The sequence below is a fragment of the Pollachius pollachius genome (genome assembly GCF_949987615.1).
Source record: "Pollachius pollachius genome assembly, chromosome: 1".
Classification (NCBI taxonomy): Eukaryota; Metazoa; Chordata; class Actinopteri; order Gadiformes; family Gadidae; genus Pollachius; species Pollachius pollachius.
Genome location: NC_136934.1, coordinates 32,774,865 through 32,794,301, shown reverse-complemented (window position 1 = coordinate 32,794,301; position 19,437 = coordinate 32,774,865). Strand labels below are relative to the sequence as shown.

The 19,437-nt window shown below is 45.1% G+C and overlaps 2 protein-coding genes across 3 annotated transcripts; one reads left to right on the top strand and one right to left on the bottom strand.

Moving 5' to 3' along the window:
- Positions 1–350: 350 nt before the first annotated feature.
- usp5 (ubiquitin specific peptidase 5 (isopeptidase T)) lies at positions 351–12,189 on the bottom strand. Its single transcript, XM_079732780.1, has 20 exons — positions 11,933–12,189; positions 11,321–11,449; positions 11,171–11,237; positions 10,950–11,077; positions 9,740–9,885; positions 8,154–8,338; positions 7,830–7,924; positions 6,832–7,025; positions 6,326–6,397; positions 5,771–5,858; positions 5,502–5,627; positions 5,122–5,275; positions 4,363–4,528; positions 3,527–3,615; positions 3,170–3,298; positions 2,582–2,725; positions 2,342–2,484; positions 1,959–2,109; positions 1,487–1,571; positions 351–1,104 (listed from the first exon to the last, which is right to left on the bottom strand). Exons 1-20 carry the CDS (start codon positions 12,038–12,040, stop codon positions 1,011–1,013), a joined length of 2,493 nt encoding a protein of 830 aa, XP_079588906.1. The 5' UTR covers positions 12,041–12,189; the 3' UTR covers positions 351–1,010.
- Positions 12,190–12,529: 340 nt separating this feature from the next.
- Positions 12,530–19,437, top strand: p3h3 (prolyl 3-hydroxylase 3). Of its 2 annotated transcripts, none has more exons than XM_079739779.1 (16): positions 12,530–12,976; positions 13,196–13,380; positions 13,661–13,819; positions 14,240–14,432; positions 14,804–14,935; positions 15,014–15,162; positions 15,488–15,577; positions 15,675–15,727; positions 15,827–15,906; positions 16,199–16,326; positions 16,437–16,532; positions 17,029–17,179; positions 17,535–17,652; positions 18,047–18,122; positions 18,377–18,517; positions 18,959–19,437. In XM_079739779.1, exons 1-16 carry the CDS (start codon positions 12,682–12,684, stop codon positions 19,124–19,126), a joined length of 2,214 nt encoding a protein of 737 aa, XP_079595905.1. In that variant the 5' UTR covers positions 12,530–12,681; the 3' UTR covers positions 19,127–19,437. The 2 variants fall into 2 exon arrangements, with proteins under 2 accessions (XP_079595905.1, XP_079595904.1); XM_079739778.1 differs by having other exon boundaries at positions 13,187–13,380.

The following is a 19,437-nucleotide window of genomic DNA, read 5'->3' as shown; positions in this document are numbered from 1 at the left end:
TATAACTTGCCTGCAACTGTTGATCAAAGCTTGTGTTTGTGATTTAGATAAGATATTTCATAGGATCCTTTTAAAAATTAAACAATTGCAGTTGAAGTTTATCAGTGAAATATATCAAAGAAAATATAGCTACAGTTTGGGCAAATGCAACCCTAAACTCTTTGTGGGTCTGCTCAAAGCTTCAGCTTTTTACTAGATCTTAAAGGCCACTAACCAAACAGTACACACTACTTCTCAATTGTATGAAAAATAAATGCGAAAAGTATTCAGGCCTAAGGTTAAAGAAGAATATTGCAAGCTGGTTTTCAAATAACGGTGGACTCATCCACACCTCAAGACGAAATGGCAGAAAGACTTTATTTGTCAGAGCAGAAGTAACAAAGTAACAAAGGAAGATTTTTCTTGCAAAATAAAGACAAAAAAAAACAAACCAAAAGAAAAACTAAATAAATCACCCGAATATCACCCCACTCACCACACTTTAAACATCGATTTTGGTATTGGACTGTATATTTAACAGTAATCTTCTTTTCTCGTTTACTTCCGGTCAGTGTGGATGCCAAACAGTATTTCACTTCCAGGTGGAGGCAGGATGTGAAGAGGAACACGGTGGTCAATGAGGGTGGGTGCCTGGCTGGAGTGGAGGTTAAATCAACACTGACAACAAGAGGACGGCTCCCATGGTTAACAGTGAGGCAGACCGTGCTAAGGAGTGGATCGCCTAATGCAAAACAAAGTGCCGTGAAGTTGTGTTCAGTGACGTACAAAGCTCCTCGTCGTCCTGGACACCTGCACCGCCGCCCCCCCCCCCCGCCTTTAAGTGCATCACATAAGTCGTCTGGTAGGTGTATTTACAACCACACGCTGTCGGATCCCCAGCACGTCAGGGATCTGATGGGTTTAGGAGCAGGGGGAGATGGGTTGGATTATGCCCGCTTGTTTTCCTGTATGCACATCTGTATTGGTGCGTGCATGTGGGTTTGAGCGGCCCCCTTCTCCTCCCGCTCAGCTCACTCGGTGACTCTGCGGTAGAAGTAAAGGTATCCCAGGTCTTTGGGGGGCTTCTCTGAGGCACACACTTTCTGGTCGTTAAAGATGACCCACCTGCAGAGACACAAGGCATAAAAGAGTCGTTACATTATGGTCATACTGGATGAAAATTTTGATTTTTAAGATTGGACCTTTAACATTAATTGCCTTCCATTTCATTTTTTTATTTTATAAAAATGGTGCAAGAATAAACTGAAACAGTTAAAATTTAATAAAAGGTTTCATTAATAAAAAAAGGTAAATCGCTGTAGGTGCCGTTTTGGACATAGCAGATAGAAGCATTGGCCCCTGAGTGGCTGACAGTGCCCCCTGCTGTCACCAGTTCAACCGGGTTATCTTTCAGAACCACTGGGCAGACTACGGCTTCTACCCAGATGTAATTCATTTTTGCTAACGAGCAATGGGAATAAGTTAATGAAGGCGCTCGGCTACTCACTGGTGGTCTTTCTTGATGTGGCAGACATAGTGGCCACACATTGTGCTCGTCCCCATGTGACTGATGAACGCAAACAACTCATACTCTGGAGAGAAGAAGAAGTCAAGAGCCAATCAGATGGAAACCAGTATGTGAACGCAAACCCATGATGAATAGTGGAACATTTAGATTTGATTAAATCGACGAAACTAAAATAGTGCCTTCCGTCTGGGAGAGGTGAAAGGTGGGATATCATATCCTTTGGTCTTGACGTTGGCCTGCCTGCTCCAGACTACTGTTACGGGTGACTACAGGCACACTGGGAAACGAACCCAGGGCCTTTGGGTGGAAGAATGACCTTAACAAGCATCACAGCCCCCTGGTCCAATATCCCATCTTGAAGTTTCAAAGGTCGCCTGACTTTCTGCTGCGACTGCTCATAACCTCTTGTGCTCTCAAAGCAGAGCTCCCCGGCTGCTCGGTGAGTACTTACTGCCCGGTCCGTCTCTGACCCGGGGGCCCGGGGGGGGCTCCCTGTTGCCCTCGCTCTCGGCGGCCGAGCGGCCTCCTTCTGACACCTCCATGGACTCCAGGTCGTCGAGGTGGGAGAAGATCCAGTCCACCGCCCGGTCCAGGACGTTACTCTGCAGAGCACAGGGGCCGGGTTAAGGAAACAAACAGCTCCTCCCTTAGTTCATGTCTCCTCTTCATCAATAACACTGACTATTTCTATTCCTAAATAATAAAATGTATTGATACAAGGTAAAAAAAGGTGCTGTTAAGGGCTGCTCTTTAACTCTGTGCTTAACTCTGAGCAGCTGTGCATGGCTCTGACCCCCTGCAGCCCTCATGTCGATGGACCAGTGGTCTTCATACCGTGGCTCTGAGGGCCTTGCTGGCCTGGTCTCGGCTGAAGCCCATGGAGACGATGGTGGCCAGGTGCTCCTCCGACAGGCTCTCTGTGGGCGTGGTCCCGGGGGCGGAGCTGCAGCCAGGCAGCACCAGCGGGGCGGAGAAGTCTGCAGACAGAGGCACAGCCATGATGGACACACCGTCCGGGGAGCGACACACAGAGGCTGATGGCTGACGAGATGGCTCAGAGCACTCCTGGCCCACCTGGGTCGTCCATATGGCCCATGACCCAGTTCATGGCCGCGTCGATGCCAGTGTTGCCGGTGTAGTAAACCGCCTTCCTGCATGCCTCCAGAGGGAAGCCCATCTCACACAGCTGGGACACGGTAGAGTCGTCCAGCACGGGGGCTGAAGAGGTGGAGGAGGACAGCGGAATTACTGGATGTTGGATGGAGGACAGACCGAAGGCTTTCCTAAGACCTACCAACAACACCTTCATACCCGACTGCTCTACTTTGAGTTTGAGTACGAGTATAACATTTAATTAAAACAAAACAATACATTTTCTTTTAGTTAATTTCAATGAAACTATATTAAACTAAACGAAAAAAAATAAATTATATAGATTTAACCAAATCAATCCTTTTCGTAAAGACTAAGGTTGTTAAAACCATTTGAAGATTGAATTATGAGATGACAAAAGGAAAAAAAGTCGGAAAACAAGAAAAAGGCGAGGGGACAAACGGCGTTCGGACAGACGAAGGAAGAAAGGGCAGAAAAGACAGACAGACTGACACAGCAGTGGGGAGTAGAGAGAGTCGTCCTCCTCGTTGCCGTAGGAACCCAGGATACCTTTGACCTCCACGTCTGGGGTCATGAGGGGGGGCGGGGCCGTTTCCGGCAGAAGCTCCTCCCCTGGCTGCTGGCCGGTGGCACGCAGGTCACCCAGGTCCAGGGTGTCAGGAACATCAATGCTCACATCTGATTGGATGAACAGACAAACGCACAACTTCAGTATCCATGACCAATGGAGCCAACGCACTCCGAGGCTTTTCTCCACTCTACACATTTAATGAACCCCATTTACCCAATTAAAATAAATTACATCAACCTATCTGATTGATACAAATGTATCCATCAGTCATTACAGTAGTCACAAATCTCAGTTTACAAGTCAACAGAATCTTAACTAGTGAAACTTTGGCTCACCCAGTTTCTTGGGGACCCAATCAAGACCGAAAGTGAACTTCTTGATCTGGATGACGAGGTGGTCCGGAAAGGAGGCGAAGCGGGTTGTTCTATGGAACAAGGACGTGCGTGAACACCAACCTCATGCTGGTCTTTCAAAGAGGGGTTAGGGTTCATTTTAGTTCATTTTTCAAGTTCATTTTTGGCCTACCAGTGGTGATTTCTCTAAGACTGAAAGGGAAGCTCGGCTTGCCCTAAAATTTCAAAAATTAAATACTGACAATTGAAAAAATCCGCGATGGGACTGAGGACTGAAGAGAGCTCAAGCAACGTTTTATTGTTCAAAACCGCTGTCAATCAAACGGCAACTCAGTCTTTCGCAGACCCTCCAATCATCACGCAGAAGCCCAGCGTCCAAGCCAGCCCACGCCTCCATTCCCCCCAAGAGACGCTGAGCGTCCGTGGGAGGGACATAATCGGAGCATTATCCAATGACCGTTGACTTTCAATACACCAAAAAAGCTGTTCTATGCAGCCCCATTGAAGTCGATGGACGCTGAGCTTCAACAGGCAAATGCGCTTTGACGCTACGAGAATGTATGAGAAGGAAATCAAGTCTGTCAACCTGCGATAAGCAGCTGATTCTGAACAAACTCGTCTTCGAGATGGACGTGTTCTAACGCATTTTTTGAATGAAATGTTAACACAACAGTATATATTTGACCATTTAAATTTTGAAATTTTAGGGGAAGCAGAGCTTCCCTTGCAGGCTTAGAGACATCGCCGTTGGAGCGTTTGTATAGACGTTTAAAACAGAGGAACGATCAAGGACGCTGGGCTCTGTGATGAAGTCCTACTTGGTGGCGGTGGTCTTGGCCTGCACGGCAGAGCTCCAGAAGTCGCTGAGGACCTCCGGCTCGCTGAGCGCGGCCATGCAGGCGCTGAAGGGGATCTTGGCCCTCACGGTCGGGGTGGGGCCGGAGTCGGCCTCCTCGCGCCGACGCTCAGCCTCCTGCAGCTCCTCTGTGGAGCCGGGAGAGAGTGGGGGGGGGAAGGAGCGGTCATCAGGGAGGAAATTCGGGTTGGGAGCGGGAATGTGGAATTGAAGGTCAAACCAAAATCGTGTCAACAAAAATAACCTTTGGAGAATGACAAAGTATCTGGTAGTGTTGTCAGCCAGATGCTTTATTTTTTTTTAACACAAAAAGGTCAGCGCAAACATGCAGAACCATTGGTCACTTAGTACTCAATACAAATTCCCCTGTTGCAGATCTCTTTGACAACTATATGCTATACAACCATCTGCGTCACAGACAAAACATACTTTTTCCCTGTGGTACTATGCTGTCGTCTAGTTCAGTGCTCTCTCAAAATGTCTATTGGCACTGGTTGACGATTCAACTATAGTGGGCGTAACAGTCCAACAGAAGTAATGCAGCAGCTCATGAGGCAGCTGCCAAGGCACAACACTGAATTATGCCGCATTACAGATTATGGCACATGGCCCTTCCCTGGTTGTGGTGAAAAGTCTCTGTTGAATCTGAAATACGCTGCAGCCCCACATCCTTTATTTTGATTCTCAGGTCTGTCCGTCTCGTGTTACAGTCCCGTCTTACCCGTGTTGGTGGCCTGGTCCATGGGCACAGGCAGCTGCAGGATGTAGTCCACCCTCTGGGTGTACTTGGCTTTGTGGGACTGTTGACACACGATCCTCTCCTCCACCAGGAACCTGAAGGCCTCAGACGGGTTGGCCCCCGAGCGGCAGTTCCTCTGTGAGAGAAACAAGTCGTCTTTAATTGTAACTCTTTTACAAGAGCCGCCGGGTCGAGAGCCGCAGCAGTGAACCAGAACACAGGAATCCCTTTTACAAACACAACAATGCACTGCAAAGACAGAAGTACAACTCAACAGAAAAATATCAGAGAATGGGCGCAGATGTTACGGATAGAGTCTAAGGTGTAAAACAGCTTGCCAGGAGGAGGAGGCACAAACTCACCTCCACCATGTTTATGAAGTGCAATAAAAACTCCTGGGCATCCTGTTGCCGATTGGTGGAGAACTCCGCGTGGCCCCGTCCGATCAGGGCTTTAAACATGCGTGGAGCGATGCCCACCTGGTCCCCCTGGAAGGCACACGGGCATCAACCTTAATATAACACGGGTACGCTGTTCCTGCTGTCACATCCCTTTTAACCGCATCACCACACAGCCCTTCTGAACACATCATAGCAAACAGTGAGAGTGGAGCAATGGCGTCAGGTCCTACTCTGGGCTCAGCTGTGCCGTTGTCGTCCCCGGGGTCCGGTGCTGGTTTGGAGTACTCTCCCGACAGAAGGCCGTAGCCAAGCTTGGCTCTGCAGTGTGGAGAGACAGAAGGTACTGGGTAAGCTCAGTATAATCAAGTGTAGCAGTAAGCAGTGAGATGGAAACGCACAAGGGCATAGGTGGGTTTCATTTAAAACAACCTAATTGGCTTCTGGATGAATGGGATTCTATTAGGGTGGCTGTCAGCCACCCAACATTAACTCTATCTTCTAAGTTAACTGGCTGTTTGCAGTGTTTGTCTTCGTTGTAAGTGTGCTGTTGTGCTTACACTTGAAGACTAATTGCCCATTGGGGAAATTAAAAGTAATGAAATGAAGAGAATGTATAGCATAATTAAACCTAACGCCTGAGCAGTGACTGAGGATCTGTCGGTGTGTGTTAGCACCAACCACTCTATATGTGAAGATACCATCCGTTTCTTAAGAACTGTGGTGAGCAGAGCAGTGCTTAGACCCGCTCCAATTGACGGACAAGGACCTCGGTAGCAAATACTCACACTTGGGTTTTGAAGTCCTGGGTGGGATCGCTCGGGGCCTCGTCAAAGATCTTCTGGATGTTGGACACATACCTGGCAGGCACAGGTACAAGGACTTAACTTGTACCGAGCAATAACCAATATTACTGTATATGGGTTGTGATTAGCATTTCAATGACACTGAATTATAATAATAATATAATAATCTCGATGTCATATATATTTTTATAGTTTGGTTGTTTATGATATATTATGATAAAAAAGGTATATTAATAAAATAAAATGTATTTTGTTTATTTTAATATCCTATTATAAACACTACACTTAATAAGTGAATTAGACTATAATGAAAAGTCCCACATGATCCCCCATGATTATACACCATCATCCTGATAATAATTCCGCCATATCACCAGGGCCTACTGTTATAAACACCTTGCCTCAACCCTGAGTACCAGTCCGCCAGTGCCACCGTCACCAGCGGACGTCTCACCACGGGGGACCCGACAGTGTGGAGGGGTACTCACTTGGTCTGGAAGTCTGGCACAGTGAAGAGCACTTGCATGACAGAGTTGAGGTAGCAGCTGTTGCCCAGGTTCTTCATGCCGGTCAGCCCAGAGCCCGACAGCGGCCGCAGGGTAGTGCCGGACTCCTGGATCACCTCCCACTCGCCCACCCGCTGGTTTACTGCGATCTCCAGCTCCGTCATGGTGTGCTCCGTCTGGGTGGAGGAGCGGGGGGGGGGGGGGTCACTTGTATGCAGATAAGAGAGAATCACATTCGCTCTTATCTGCCTTCAAGTGGCCTATTAAAATGATCCAATTGTTGTTGTGTACCTAATTCTGCTTGATGAGGTTGGTTTTCTAGTTTAATATTTCATTCAGCTTTTTATCTATAATTTTTTTTTTATATAAAGAAGCGGGAAGGAGCTAGACAGTGACAGGATGTATGTATGTATGTCTCTCTAAACAGAAAGTGTGTTTCCTGCGTATTTCTTTTTTTTGTATGAATAATATTGTGGTAACATTGTTCTCGGAAACACAACAACATGTAATCTTTTGAATGGCACTGTATTGATGAAGTTAAATATTATTTTACACCATATAAAAAGCAATAATATGGAAGAGGGCAGCAGTGAGTAGGTAAACAAACATAAAATATAGTGCTGCATAAAGAACCAGATAGAGGATAACAGCAGTTATGCACATTATTAAAACTTAACAGCCAGAGGAGCAAGACGAAGAAGCAAAGAGTCGCATGGAGGACTAGCTTTAAATGTTGATTTGTGGGGTACACATTTCTGAACCAATCCTGGCTTACCATCTCTTCAGCTGATGTGTCATACAATATAATCAAGACCCCTCTATCATACATTAGAACCAAAGGAGATCTTGGAAGGAGAGCCAGACTGAAATGTCAAGTGGACTGTCATTAGGGACTGACATTAGTGCGTGCGCGTGCACACACACACCACACACACCTCTGCCTTGAAAAACCCACAGTGTATAATTGAGGGAGACATTACCTTCTGCATAGTCATCATGTCGATGCCAAAATGTGACAGATGCTCTGGAAGCTTAGGGTTGAGCACCATGTCGTCTTCATCATAGGAGTACACATCTGAATTAAACAAGGGCACAGGGTTGGCCGTTAACACTTGGAGCCGCAGAGCTTCCTAATGCCTTTTCCCACAATGGTTATCCATTAGACCACAGTCGGCCTCATTAGGGACTACACAGGATAAGCACTTTAAAATCCTGCTACCATACTGCTAGTCACCGTTCATCAGAGTAACGACAAGTCCAAACTATGCGGCCCTGGCTCTCACAACATGGTCTCAGGCTCCTACCTGCTCCATCGGGGGTGATGGTTCCCAGCTTAACCGCGAGAGGGAAGCCAGTCTGTTGGAAGTGAAGCAAAGCGTGGTTGTTGCCCCCAGTGCCGTCGAAGTACCTGCGGCCACAGAACACCTTGCCGTCGGTCAGGTTCATCCACAGGTTCTCCTGCAGGTCACACACCTCACAGCGCCAGCCACTAGGGGAGGGCATAGAGGAACTCGTTCAGGAGGGAGACAGAAACTCAATCATTCATTAATCACAATACTTTATGTTTTACATATGGGAAAAAAAATCAGCACAAATCTAAAATCTTATCAAATAAGAATATTTCAAGTTGGTTATAGGTTTGGTTACTTATGATGACTAATTATCCATCTATAAAAGGGAGTCATTTCTATGAATCTCCTTCGCATATCTCTAGAAAAGGCTGATGTACTTCACACTGCGTATGTATTGCTGGGGACAAGAGGAAGTGCCTTGTTGGCTTCTTTGGATACGCGACACGTTCAGTTAATAAATAATACATAAATACAAAACAAACTACCAGCGCCATCTGTGCAGTAGCAGGGGGGGACTCAATCTTGTCTTCAAGTACGTCAAACTATCCCGGCAACGCTATATTGGCAAAGGGCCCAACCAGCATAAACAATCTATGCTGCCAACGCTAAATACTCAGTATTTATAGTTATTTAAAAAAAAAAAAAAAACAACGGTTGCATTAATACAGGAGTAAATTCCTATATTTTAGCATTCCACTTTCATCCAAGTGATGTCGAAGCGCCTTTTAGTGTACGATTCGACGTCAAAACAATGGTACACAGGCTTATCGGGCAGTTATAGCATAACAACACAGCGTGTGAAGCATTTATTATATAACATTGCACTTTATAAAGCTCCTGCACAATGACTGTAGCAAAACAATTATCAGAAAGTTGCCCTGGGTCGTAATCATGGGGATACAGGGCTTCAGACTGGGACCATATGGTCGTTTTTTGGACCAAAATTTGAGAATGTGCGACTGAACTTTACATCTGGTCACGCATGTGCGACCAGTAGATTTGCCCTTTTTAAATTTATTTTCTTTCTTTTTTTTTAATATTATGCATTAACAAAGTACAAAACTCTCGTAGGGAAAGAAAACATACTTCCATCAGGTACAAAAAATAAAGATAAAAAATACATCGGTAATACTGTTCACAACAATAGTCGTGCCATAAAGCTCTTTGAATGGAATTGAAACGGCGGCATCAGGTGGTTGTATATATTATTGCAAACTGAAACCCTCACCGAAGACCGCAGTGCCACGAAACAAGTGAAAAATGTTAGTCTGGATCCATGGCCTCTTTCCCCCCCCCTCCCCCCAATTCTTCCTAGGACTCTCCTAAGGCACTTCTGAAATAGGGTGATGGTTACACTAAGTCTCAGCAGTGTTGATGGCAAAGTTTTTTGGATGAGCGGCTCTCAAGATACCGACCTGTTCCAAGCACAGATGTTTTGAACGGTTTTAGACTGCACTAGTATTTACAAATAGGATTTTGAAATGTTCGGAGGGTAACTCACTAACGACATTAATGAGTGAATTGCGACTGATCTTCACCTGGGTGGGATTTTGAGTCCGTTGTCGAGTTGTTTGAGATCAACGGCATGTCTGGACTCCTGTCGTACCTCCCCGTCCCACTGCTGGACTTGCAAGGCATGAGACACTGAGTCTGCAGACATGAAACCCGCCATGGAAAGAGACACCTACAAACAAGATGTAGATATAAACAATTACACAACATATAGCTACAGTAATGTTAACAAATTTTCATAGTCACACATTTCTTTATGCAAAAATAAAAACACTCTACTCCTTGGTTCTTTTATAGCCAAATGCAATATGCACAACATCCTTCAACACAATTCTGCGACAACAACTTGGGGAACCAGGTCAGCTTGACTTGGAAAACCTGCAATGGCAAGCCTTTCCATTTGACACATCAAATAAAATCCCAAAGGACTGAATCACATTTTCATCTTTTCACATTCATCAAATATAACACAATATATTACACAAGTAAGACTGTGCTCTCTAAAAGCATCTTCACATCATCTTTAAATCTGATAAGCCAGTAAAATCAAGATGTAAAACCAGACTCCTCGATTGCATTTGTTAAAGCAGAGGGAAATACGCAAGAATAAGAACTTCCCTCGTTTGACCGAAGATACACTAGACATTTACTAAACAAAGTTACATTTGCGTGGATCAGGGTTGGGCTCAGTTTAAAGTTTCGAGGAGTCATAGTATTGATTTTGGACTCCTTATACAGCCGATGTCTGCAAAAGGATGGGTGTCCATCGATCAAATTACCAAACAGATTGATTTTATCAATGCTTTGCAAAGCATAAGCATTTAGCTGAGCGGGTTCCCTGCAACTTTTCCATAACGTAAAGCCGCCACTGTTAATTTTACCAGGGCTTCCAAAGTAAGCTCTCTCACCGGCCATGTTGTCTTTCTAGGGGCAGTTTGATAATAATGATAATGTTAATACTTGGTTCAGAGTCAACCTACCTAGAACTCATGTATTAGATATAGATTATGTTTATGAATCATATAAGTCTCTGTGTATGGGGTGAAGCTTTTTTCGGAAACAAACAACTCAATAATAGCTTGACTTAGTTATACCTTTTAGTTTAATAACAGGTTCTATGACTGTTATATATGCTGCATAAATGATATTTGACCTTTTAAAAGTTAGATCAAGACTTTCGGCGTCAGGATCACTGAGGGTCTAGGCTTTTCAGATATCAGTGAGAGGTTATCTCACCCTTTCTTTAACAACATCTGGCATGGTGGCAAGGTCCTCTGAGGTCACTTGCTGCCTGTCCGGGAAGATGACAACCTTAACATCCTCTTCATACTGATCCTGTTCCACATCGAAACCTCCTTCGATCCCTGGGACAAGTATCGGAGACCGGACAGAATACAGCATTAGGGGGTATCCATCCATATAGGGGTACATATCTGTGTCTGTGGGAAAGCTCTTACCTATGGCCAGTCTGGTGGGTTTCTTCTTAGGAGGGTCCCCAGAGCTAGAGTTATTATCATCCTCCTTCTGTAAGACAACACACTACATCAGACAAAATATAAATAAACCGAAAAACCATCATTGTCATCATCTTTTTTTTTTGTGGTCACCTGAGCTTTACGGGTGCGGGTGAAGTGCAGGTAAGCCCGCTGACCAGTCCGAGCATGGTGCCGGTCCACATACTGACTGCCAAAGCCGAGGAAGCTGTTCATGCACACATACAGACCCCCCTCGCTCTCCTGGAATCAAGAAAAGGTCATTTAATTGCCAATGATCCAATTCGAGTGCCCTCGCAAGAGAAAGTGAGAGTAAATAAACAAACGAGAATCAGTAACGTAACAGTAACCCATACAGTTAATTAATTATGGTCTGACTGAGTAGATAGCAATCCACTACTGTTTACATGTTACATTTAACATGTGTACATGTTGTTTCGGTGTAGCCTAGCTTAGCGATGTGACAGGTGAGAGCACAACAACCGACCGGCTAACCCGCTAGCCTCTTACGGCTAAACGTCTGGCTGCTCCTAGCTGACGGGCTAGTTCAGCTATTAGCCTAGCTTAGCTAGCTTCTGGGTTGAATTCATCAGTAGGAAGGTACATATTTGCAGAAATAACACGGCAGAACACTTTATAGGATCAATTGGATTAATGTTAGGTTCGAAGTAGTGTGACTACTGTGTTACGGCAACCGTGAAGGCTTGAAAGCTGCTCAGGGCTCACCGGCGACGAAAATGACAAGGCGCATTCGTCTTTGTGGACACGGTCCCCGGGCCTGGGGACCCGGATTGTGGACAAAACTGACATCAAAACCTCTCCAACGTCCGCCATGGCCCTTGAGCTAGTTGTTGTCTTTCAGTGGGATTTTTCCTCGACTGAGCTTGACTCCCGTTTTTAATTCCTTGGCTCGGAAAAGCTCCCGTCGCTTGAAACAGCTGCCCCTCTCCGCCCGGTTGAATGAATCACTGTGATGCTCACCTTGTGTTGTCGACGCAAGGCCGTCAGATGCACGAGCGACGCTCCACTTCAAAACCGTAAAGTATAGAATAGTCGTCCACCATGATATTGCACGTACTCTGCCATACCCTTAACCAGGATGCTTCACGTCTAAATCTAACGTCTATATGAATAAAGAAGCACCTTATCTGTTCAATTAATGTTTTTTTTATCTTGCTGTTTTATTATAAGGACCTCTAAAGCAAATTCCCGTGTGTCATTTTTTGTGTAACAGTTGCTGATTTACGGTAAAGAATCTATAAACAGCCAGGAGTACGGTCTATTTCTACGCATTATTATTAATTCCGAATTCATGAAATTGAATTGGAGAGAAGGAATTCTCGGGCAGACAGTCATTATGGAGATAATGTCCTTAGCTTTATGCAGTTTTCCAACGGTAGTAAACTTTGTGTAAGCCCGAGATTTCTGGAGTCCCTCCTTTATTACTCGACTCTCTTCCACATTTTTTTGGGACCATGGCGCTGGACGCAAACCATTTCGCTGTATACGTGGCGATGCAAAGCATTATATTGTCATCATCTACCCTTATCTTGACCGCATCTGGCAGTAGTTTTACATCTTCCATGGGACCGCTACTGCCTTATGATTTGTTATATTACTCGGGAGTGCGTGCGTATTTTCAAGAAGATTGGGACAAGGCTGCAGAGTTGCTCGAGAAGTCCATCGCTAACAAGGAATCGATGCGACGTCTTCGCAGGAAATGTCATGAGGACTGTTTCGATGCTGGGACAGACATGCTTGCTAAATTGGGTATAACATATATCTTATTATTAATAGCAACCGTACACGTTTGTGTGTGTGTGTGTGCTCGTGCGTGTGTGTATGTGTGTGCTCGTGCGTGTGTGTGCGCATGCGTGATCAAGAATCTCGAGAATTCCCCCACTTCAATATCTTTTATTATTGATGCACAATCAGTTAAAACACTGTATATCATTCTATTCATCCAACCTAACCTCCAAGATTTGCCAGACTCAGAAGGTGGGAGTTTGTGGGACCTCCGGGCTCTGGAATGGGTGCAACAGAGAGCAGAGTGCTTGAGGTTTTGCGTGGGACAGTCGGTGAGCCCTGCCGGGTTACTCCCTGTCTCCATTGACATAGACTACGAGTTCAGCACGCGCAACCCCTACAACTTCTTGCAAGTCATCTATTACAAAGTGAGCCACTCTTCAGGTTGTATACACCATTGTCATACTCATACACATATTTATATTATTGCCTATTCAAAGGTCTTATTTTTGGGTGAGTTGGATTTTATAACTAAATAACATACCAGAAAACAACAACACTCTACACTGATTTCAACTACTGAATCTTAAGTTTTGGAAATAGGCTGTATTGATTGTGAGTGGCTGAATGATCTTAAGTATTTCATATCTCAATCTCGTCACCCGAGCACTAAGTTAAATTTGTAATTTCAAATGGTCTCCTCTGCAGTTAGAGAAGCTGCAGAAGGCAGCCAGTGCGGCACACACATTCTTCGTGGCCAACCCAAGCCACTTGGAGATGAGGAACAACATTGAGAAGTACAGGAGGATGAAGGGAGTGACCGAGGCCGCCTTTCAGGACCGGGAACAGCACAGCGAGATGCATTGGGTGAGAGAAAAGTCGCCTAATCAGAGTATACTTACATTTTTCCAGACATGACTCCATGGTAATCCAAGGCCTAAAGGGCGACATTGCTCCCAGTTTCCAAACTGAAGTTTCCTTCAGTTATCCTGGCATATAAACCGAATCAACTGGGTTCTACAAATTCACTAATTTATTATATTCTGGGACTAACACCCAAGAGCCAAGTTCAATTACTTGCAAATTCCAATTAAGGGTCCTTAGAAACATGCATACAATGTGTTTGACTGTCACTAGTATTTACATAAATGGAAGGCTTCCTCTTATGAGCCTGTTTATAATCCTGTTTTCCAAATTTCTTTCTTCCTTAAGCTTTTTTTCAACTTGTGAAGACTTTCCACATTTAAATTGAACACTTTCTCTCCCTTTCAACCTGACAACCTGAAGGCTCTGTATGATTCAGCGCTGCTCTCCGAGGCCTCTTCTGATTGGCCGCTGGCAGCCAGGAAGTGGCGGGAAAGTGTCAACGAAACCCTGAGGCAGACAGAGGACTGCAGGGTCCATTGTCAGATGTCCCCTCAGAGCCTGCCAGAGGACAGAGGAGTAGACGGAGTAGACGGGGTGTTCGAGAAGGCCGCAGGTAAAACAACAACAACAACAACAATATAATGTTTTCCTCCACTGGTTCAGGATGATAAAATATAACATTGTTGTGGTAAAAAAAAAGTTGTCTGATTCTAGAAAAGCATTAGTAGATGTATAATTACAGCATGGCCATAAGAGTTGCTAGTAAGACTTAATCTACGGTCATTGCCATAGATTAAGTCATCAAGGAATTCTCTATATAGGGTCACAAACTTGTAAGTTGTAATGTGTGGAGGGAATTTACAATGTCAGCTGTCAAACTCTCCTACAAAGCATGGCATTTTCATTACAAACAATCAAACCAATATATTTTCTGACACAATAGTACTGAAGTAATGCTGTTGTTTTGCCCTCTGTGTGTCCTAGTTCTCTCTCTGTCGCTGCTCTCCTGTCAGCAGTCGTGCGTGACGCAGGTGGCCACCCGACCAGGGAGAATTTCTGCTCAGGAAGACTTCCTGCCCACACAACTAGAGCATCAGCACATCGCACAGTTCAAAGGTCAGGGTTCAGCGTTTTTTATTCACGATTGAATAAGAAGTTATGATAATTTGATTAACTTTGATTATTTACCCGCAGCTGATGATCTTGCTGGTGCCATACAGACTCTTCGTTCTCTTCTCCTCTTCTACCCCTCTGACACCGATTCCCTGGGTAACCTGCAGTTCTACTATGAAACACTTGGGGAAGACAAAGAGTCAAAAGACAAGGACAAACAGCCTGACCAGGTAACTTGTTTACGTGTTAAAGCAGCTGTAATGTTGTGGATCTTAATTCTTCTAAATGTTTACAGCTATGCCGGGGATAATATATTAATTTTAAACTGATTTAATTCTAGTTGATGCAACCAAGTTATATATAGCCTACCTTTCATGCCATTGTCTAGTATTAAAAACTAAAGCGAAAATTCACTGTTCAGTTAATAATGCCTAACAGCAAGTACAGGTGTCCACCCATTCAAACAAAGAAAAAAGAAACACCATATATTGAATATCATCTCAGTGTCTTTTTCTCTGTGTCTCTATATGACATCTTCATTGGCCCACTGCACAGGAGATTGCAAACTACGTGAATCGCTCATTGCAGGAGAAGAAGCTCCTCTACTTTGGAAAGGAGAACCTCGGTTCTGATTTCATAGATCCGGTAAGCACTGTTTGATTACACATGCACAAATCTGCACAAATAAATATTAAAGGTTAGGTTAGTTATAGGTATAGGTTAATATTCTGCTTTCCCGTAGGATCTGTGGACGCCGGAGGACGTGATACCGGCGTCCCTGAGGGAGTCCTGGAGGTGAGCTCCATTGGTCCATCCAATACGGCCACAGAAACATCATCAGTTTCCCCCCCAAAAAAATCATCAACATGTTCTTCGTTGTTAATCACTCCACAGAGCCGAGAAAGAAAAGCTGAGCAAGAAAGTTAAAGAGGAAGAAAAGGAGGAAGAGATGGATGACAGTGGATTTTTTGCAGGTAACACACATTGTCTTTACACTCTTTTTCATTAGTTCAATTCAAAAACTCGATTTAGCTCATGTGTGCAGTGAAATGCTGGTCTGTATCGTAAAAGTATGAATAAATATGTAAAATACAGCATATACATTACTCTTTAAATGTGTAGAATCTGTCCACTTTGTAAACAGTAGGCTATATGAATCAAGCTTTGGTGTAACTCACAGGTACGGTCAGTTTCTATTCCTGATGTTGCAGTACAGCACCAGAACCCACAGAGTGCATTCTTATTTGGCTCCACCTGTCCCTACAGGTGGGCCTGTACTCCAGGTTGGAGTCACAATCACGATGGACGACGTGGCTATGAACGGCACCAACCGCGTGGTACTAGATGGCGTCATGACCAGCAAGGAGTGTGACACACTGCTGCAGCTGGCCACGGTACAGCCCGTGTTGTGCCACGTGTCGATCGGATCACCATGCCTGAATCATTTCATATGGAATCGATTGATTCATAGCATTTTTTGGTCTTGCTTTTCTGTGTTGCCCAGGCTGCGGCGTCGGCAGGGGATGGTTATCGGGGGCGACGGTCTCCACACACACCCCATGAGAAGTTTGAGGGGCTCACGGTGCTCAAGGCTGCGAAGGTTGGTGAGAGGGAGGGGGAATGACACTGCTTTGGTGGTTTTAACGCCAACATTCGACCACTGGCAGCCTAGGCCATGTTAACCCCAGGAAAACACCAATGTCAATAAATCAAACACCACTTCCCTTTAGCCCATGTTCCATGTAAGCGCAATTTTTGGTGCCTCATCACTGTATATCAACAAAAAAGCTACTCTACATGATGTCAAGTCCTTTTACTTAACAACCGCTCCATGAAGCAGGGCCCTTTCTCTGTCTCTCTCTTTCTCTGTCCCTCTCTCCCTCTCTGTCTCTCTCTCTCTGTCTTTGAATCTGTCCCTCTGTGTATCTATATCGCTCCGATAGCTCTTAGATATTTAGATAGCGCTTTTCTGAGTACACAGAGAAACTTACCATGTTATAAATGAGGAAATATAAGAGCAAAAACCAATCAAAATATCAATAAAAGGTAACATTAGAACATTTAAAATATGGTTTATGTCTTTGTCTCCCTCCCAGTTGGCCCAGGATGGCATGGTGAACCAGTCTGATGCCAGGCTGCTACATGAGCTGGGCGAGAGGGTGAGGACTCTGCTGGATTCCTACTTCAGAAGCCCGCCTGGGCTCTTCTTCTCCTTTACACACCTGGTCTGTCGTACTGCGATCACAGGTATACCGCCCCCTTTAGGACCCCACCGGTATTATTATGTTTATGATGATTTTAATTATGATGATGACTATCATTATATTATAATTTAATTCTTAACTTTATCAATATAATTAGAAGAGGTAGTTGTAGTAGTCATTGTTGTTATATAATAATTGTGGTGGTACTAATATCTATATATGTAGTAGTAGAAGAATAACAGTTAAAGCAGTAGTAGACGTGCCATTCAATGGAGTGATAGTTGTTTTAAAATGCCTAGTAATGTAGGTTTGCAGTATTCCTGTACCCTGAAGTTAATGAAACAACATTTTGTTGATCCTTGACATCATGACTGTGCATGAATCTGTTTGTTCCCCAGGAGATCAGGCGGGCCGGCTGGACCTGTCTCACCCCGTGCACGTCGACAACTGTCTGCTGGAGCCGGAGACGGGGCACTGCTGGAGGGAGGCCCCGGCCTTTACTCACAGAGACCTCAGGTACACCCACTGCCTCTAATCACAGAGACCTCAGGTACACCCACTGCCTCTACACACATAGAGACCTCAGGTACACCCACTGTCTCTAATCACAGAGACTTCAGGTACACCCACTGCCTCTAATCACAGAGACCTCAGGTAAACCCACTGCCTCTACTCAGCTACACCCACACATGACCCAGCATTAAAGCCTTCATGTATGACAATTGTTTACCTGCTAGCTTTGAATATGTCCCTTCCATTTGGTGAGGCATTACACACCTAATCTTCTTATTTACAGCATTTTCAAATGAAGTTTTTCTTTCATTTCGCCTGCTGTTGAAATGGCATAGTATAGCATAGCAAGGCATCGCTGTACTGTATGTTCTGACTTTAAAGCCTGCTGCTTTCACAGTGCTGTCCTTTACCTGAATGACAACTTTGATGGCGGAGACCTCTTCTTCACAACCCGGGATGCCAAGACAGTGAAGGTCAGTTCAAGTATATATTTTAAATAACCTTTCAAATAAAATGTGTATACCTAGTATTCATATTAATATACAGTATACTATACTGGCACTGAACATCAACCCAATACCTGTCTGAAATGTATGGTTACATCTTGCTGTTGCATTGAATGGCAAACAACACACATTAATTAACCCCATAACTAACGTTGAGGAGGACAGTAGCTGTGGGTCTCTGAGCTGATGCCTCTATCCCCCTCCCCCCTGGTTGCGTGCAGGCCCGGGTGCGGCCCGGCTGTGGTCGGCTAGTGGGCTTCTCCTCCGGCCCGGTGAATCCCCACGGAGTGACGGCGGTGACCGCTGGGAGGAGATGCGCCCTGGCCCTTTGGTTCACCAAGGAGAAGCTCCATAGAGATGTGGTGAGAGAGAGAGAGAGAGAGAGAGAGAGAGAGAGAGAGAGAGAGAGAGAGAGAGAGAGAGAGAGAGAGAGAGAGAGAGAGAGAGAGAGAGAGAGAGAGAGAGAGAGAGAGAGAGAGAGAGAGAGAGAGAGAGAGAGAGAGAGAGAGAGAGAGAGGCACAAACACACACACACACACACACACAGAGTATTTCAGAGGAAACAATCTTTATCCTCTTCAAATGAACTGTGAAATGGCTCATTTGCATTCATATGGTGGGTGGCATGGTGACAAGGTGTAATGCAAATCATATGTGGTGCAATGGTATTTACGGTAAAAGGCACACATTTTTTACCTACACGCTACAATTCTTGTCTTTTTCCACTTTGATTGTGTCTGTGTATGTAGTTGTTGTGTTGTAGTCACAGTATAATAACCCAGCCCTTCACCTGGTTCTTCCAGGAGCGGGAGGAGGCGGAGGCCCTGTGGGCTGCAGACGGACAGGGTGTGGCGAAGGCTACGGAGGGGGGGGAGGCAAAGGGGACCTCCGGCCGCAGTGGGCGGAGCCAGACACCCAAGGAGAAGAGTAGGGGGAGGGGCCGGGTGACGGGGGGCAAGGACGAGCTCTGAGAGACACACAGAATGGACTGAAGGTGCTGCTTTGAAATCCAGTGACCATCCCATAATAGAACCCTGGTGCCTACCAACCGACCCTGCACCACACCGGCGGGAACATTTGCTGTATTGATTATGAGTTGTTTATAGTTTTTAAAGCAGTGCGTGCGTGTGTGTGTGTGTGTGTGTGTGTGTGTGTGTGTGTGTGTGTGTGTGTGTGTGTGTGTGTGTTTGCGTGCGCGTGCGTGTGTGTATGATAAGGAATATACTGTTTCCAATGCCTGATACAGGACATCTTACGGTAAGGAAAAGGCATCACACATGCC

Bases quoted from the DNA above. Each gene is read 5' to 3' on its own strand.
- usp5 (XM_079732780.1), bottom strand. From the start codon at position 12,040: ATGGCGGACGTTGGAGAGGTTTTGATGTCAGTTTTGTCCACAATCCGG. The intron at 5,628-5,770 runs GTAGGACCTGAC...TGTGCCTTCCAG, and splicing joins ACGGCACAGCTGAGCCCAGA to GGGGACCAGGTGGGCATCGC. The intron at 3,616-4,362 runs GTAGGACTTCAT...CTTGTTCCATAG, and splicing joins GCCAAGACCACCGCCACCAA to AACAACCCGCTTCGCCTCCT.
- p3h3 (XM_079739778.1), top strand. From the start codon at position 12,682: ATGGCGCTGGACGCAAACCATTTCGCTGTATACGTGGCGATGCAAAGC. The intron at 18,123-18,376 runs GTCAGTTCAAGT...GGTTGCGTGCAG, and splicing joins GGGATGCCAAGACAGTGAAG to GCCCGGGTGCGGCCCGGCTG. The intron at 18,518-18,958 runs GTGAGAGAGAGA...TGGTTCTTCCAG, and splicing joins AGAAGCTCCATAGAGATGTG to GAGCGGGAGGAGGCGGAGGC.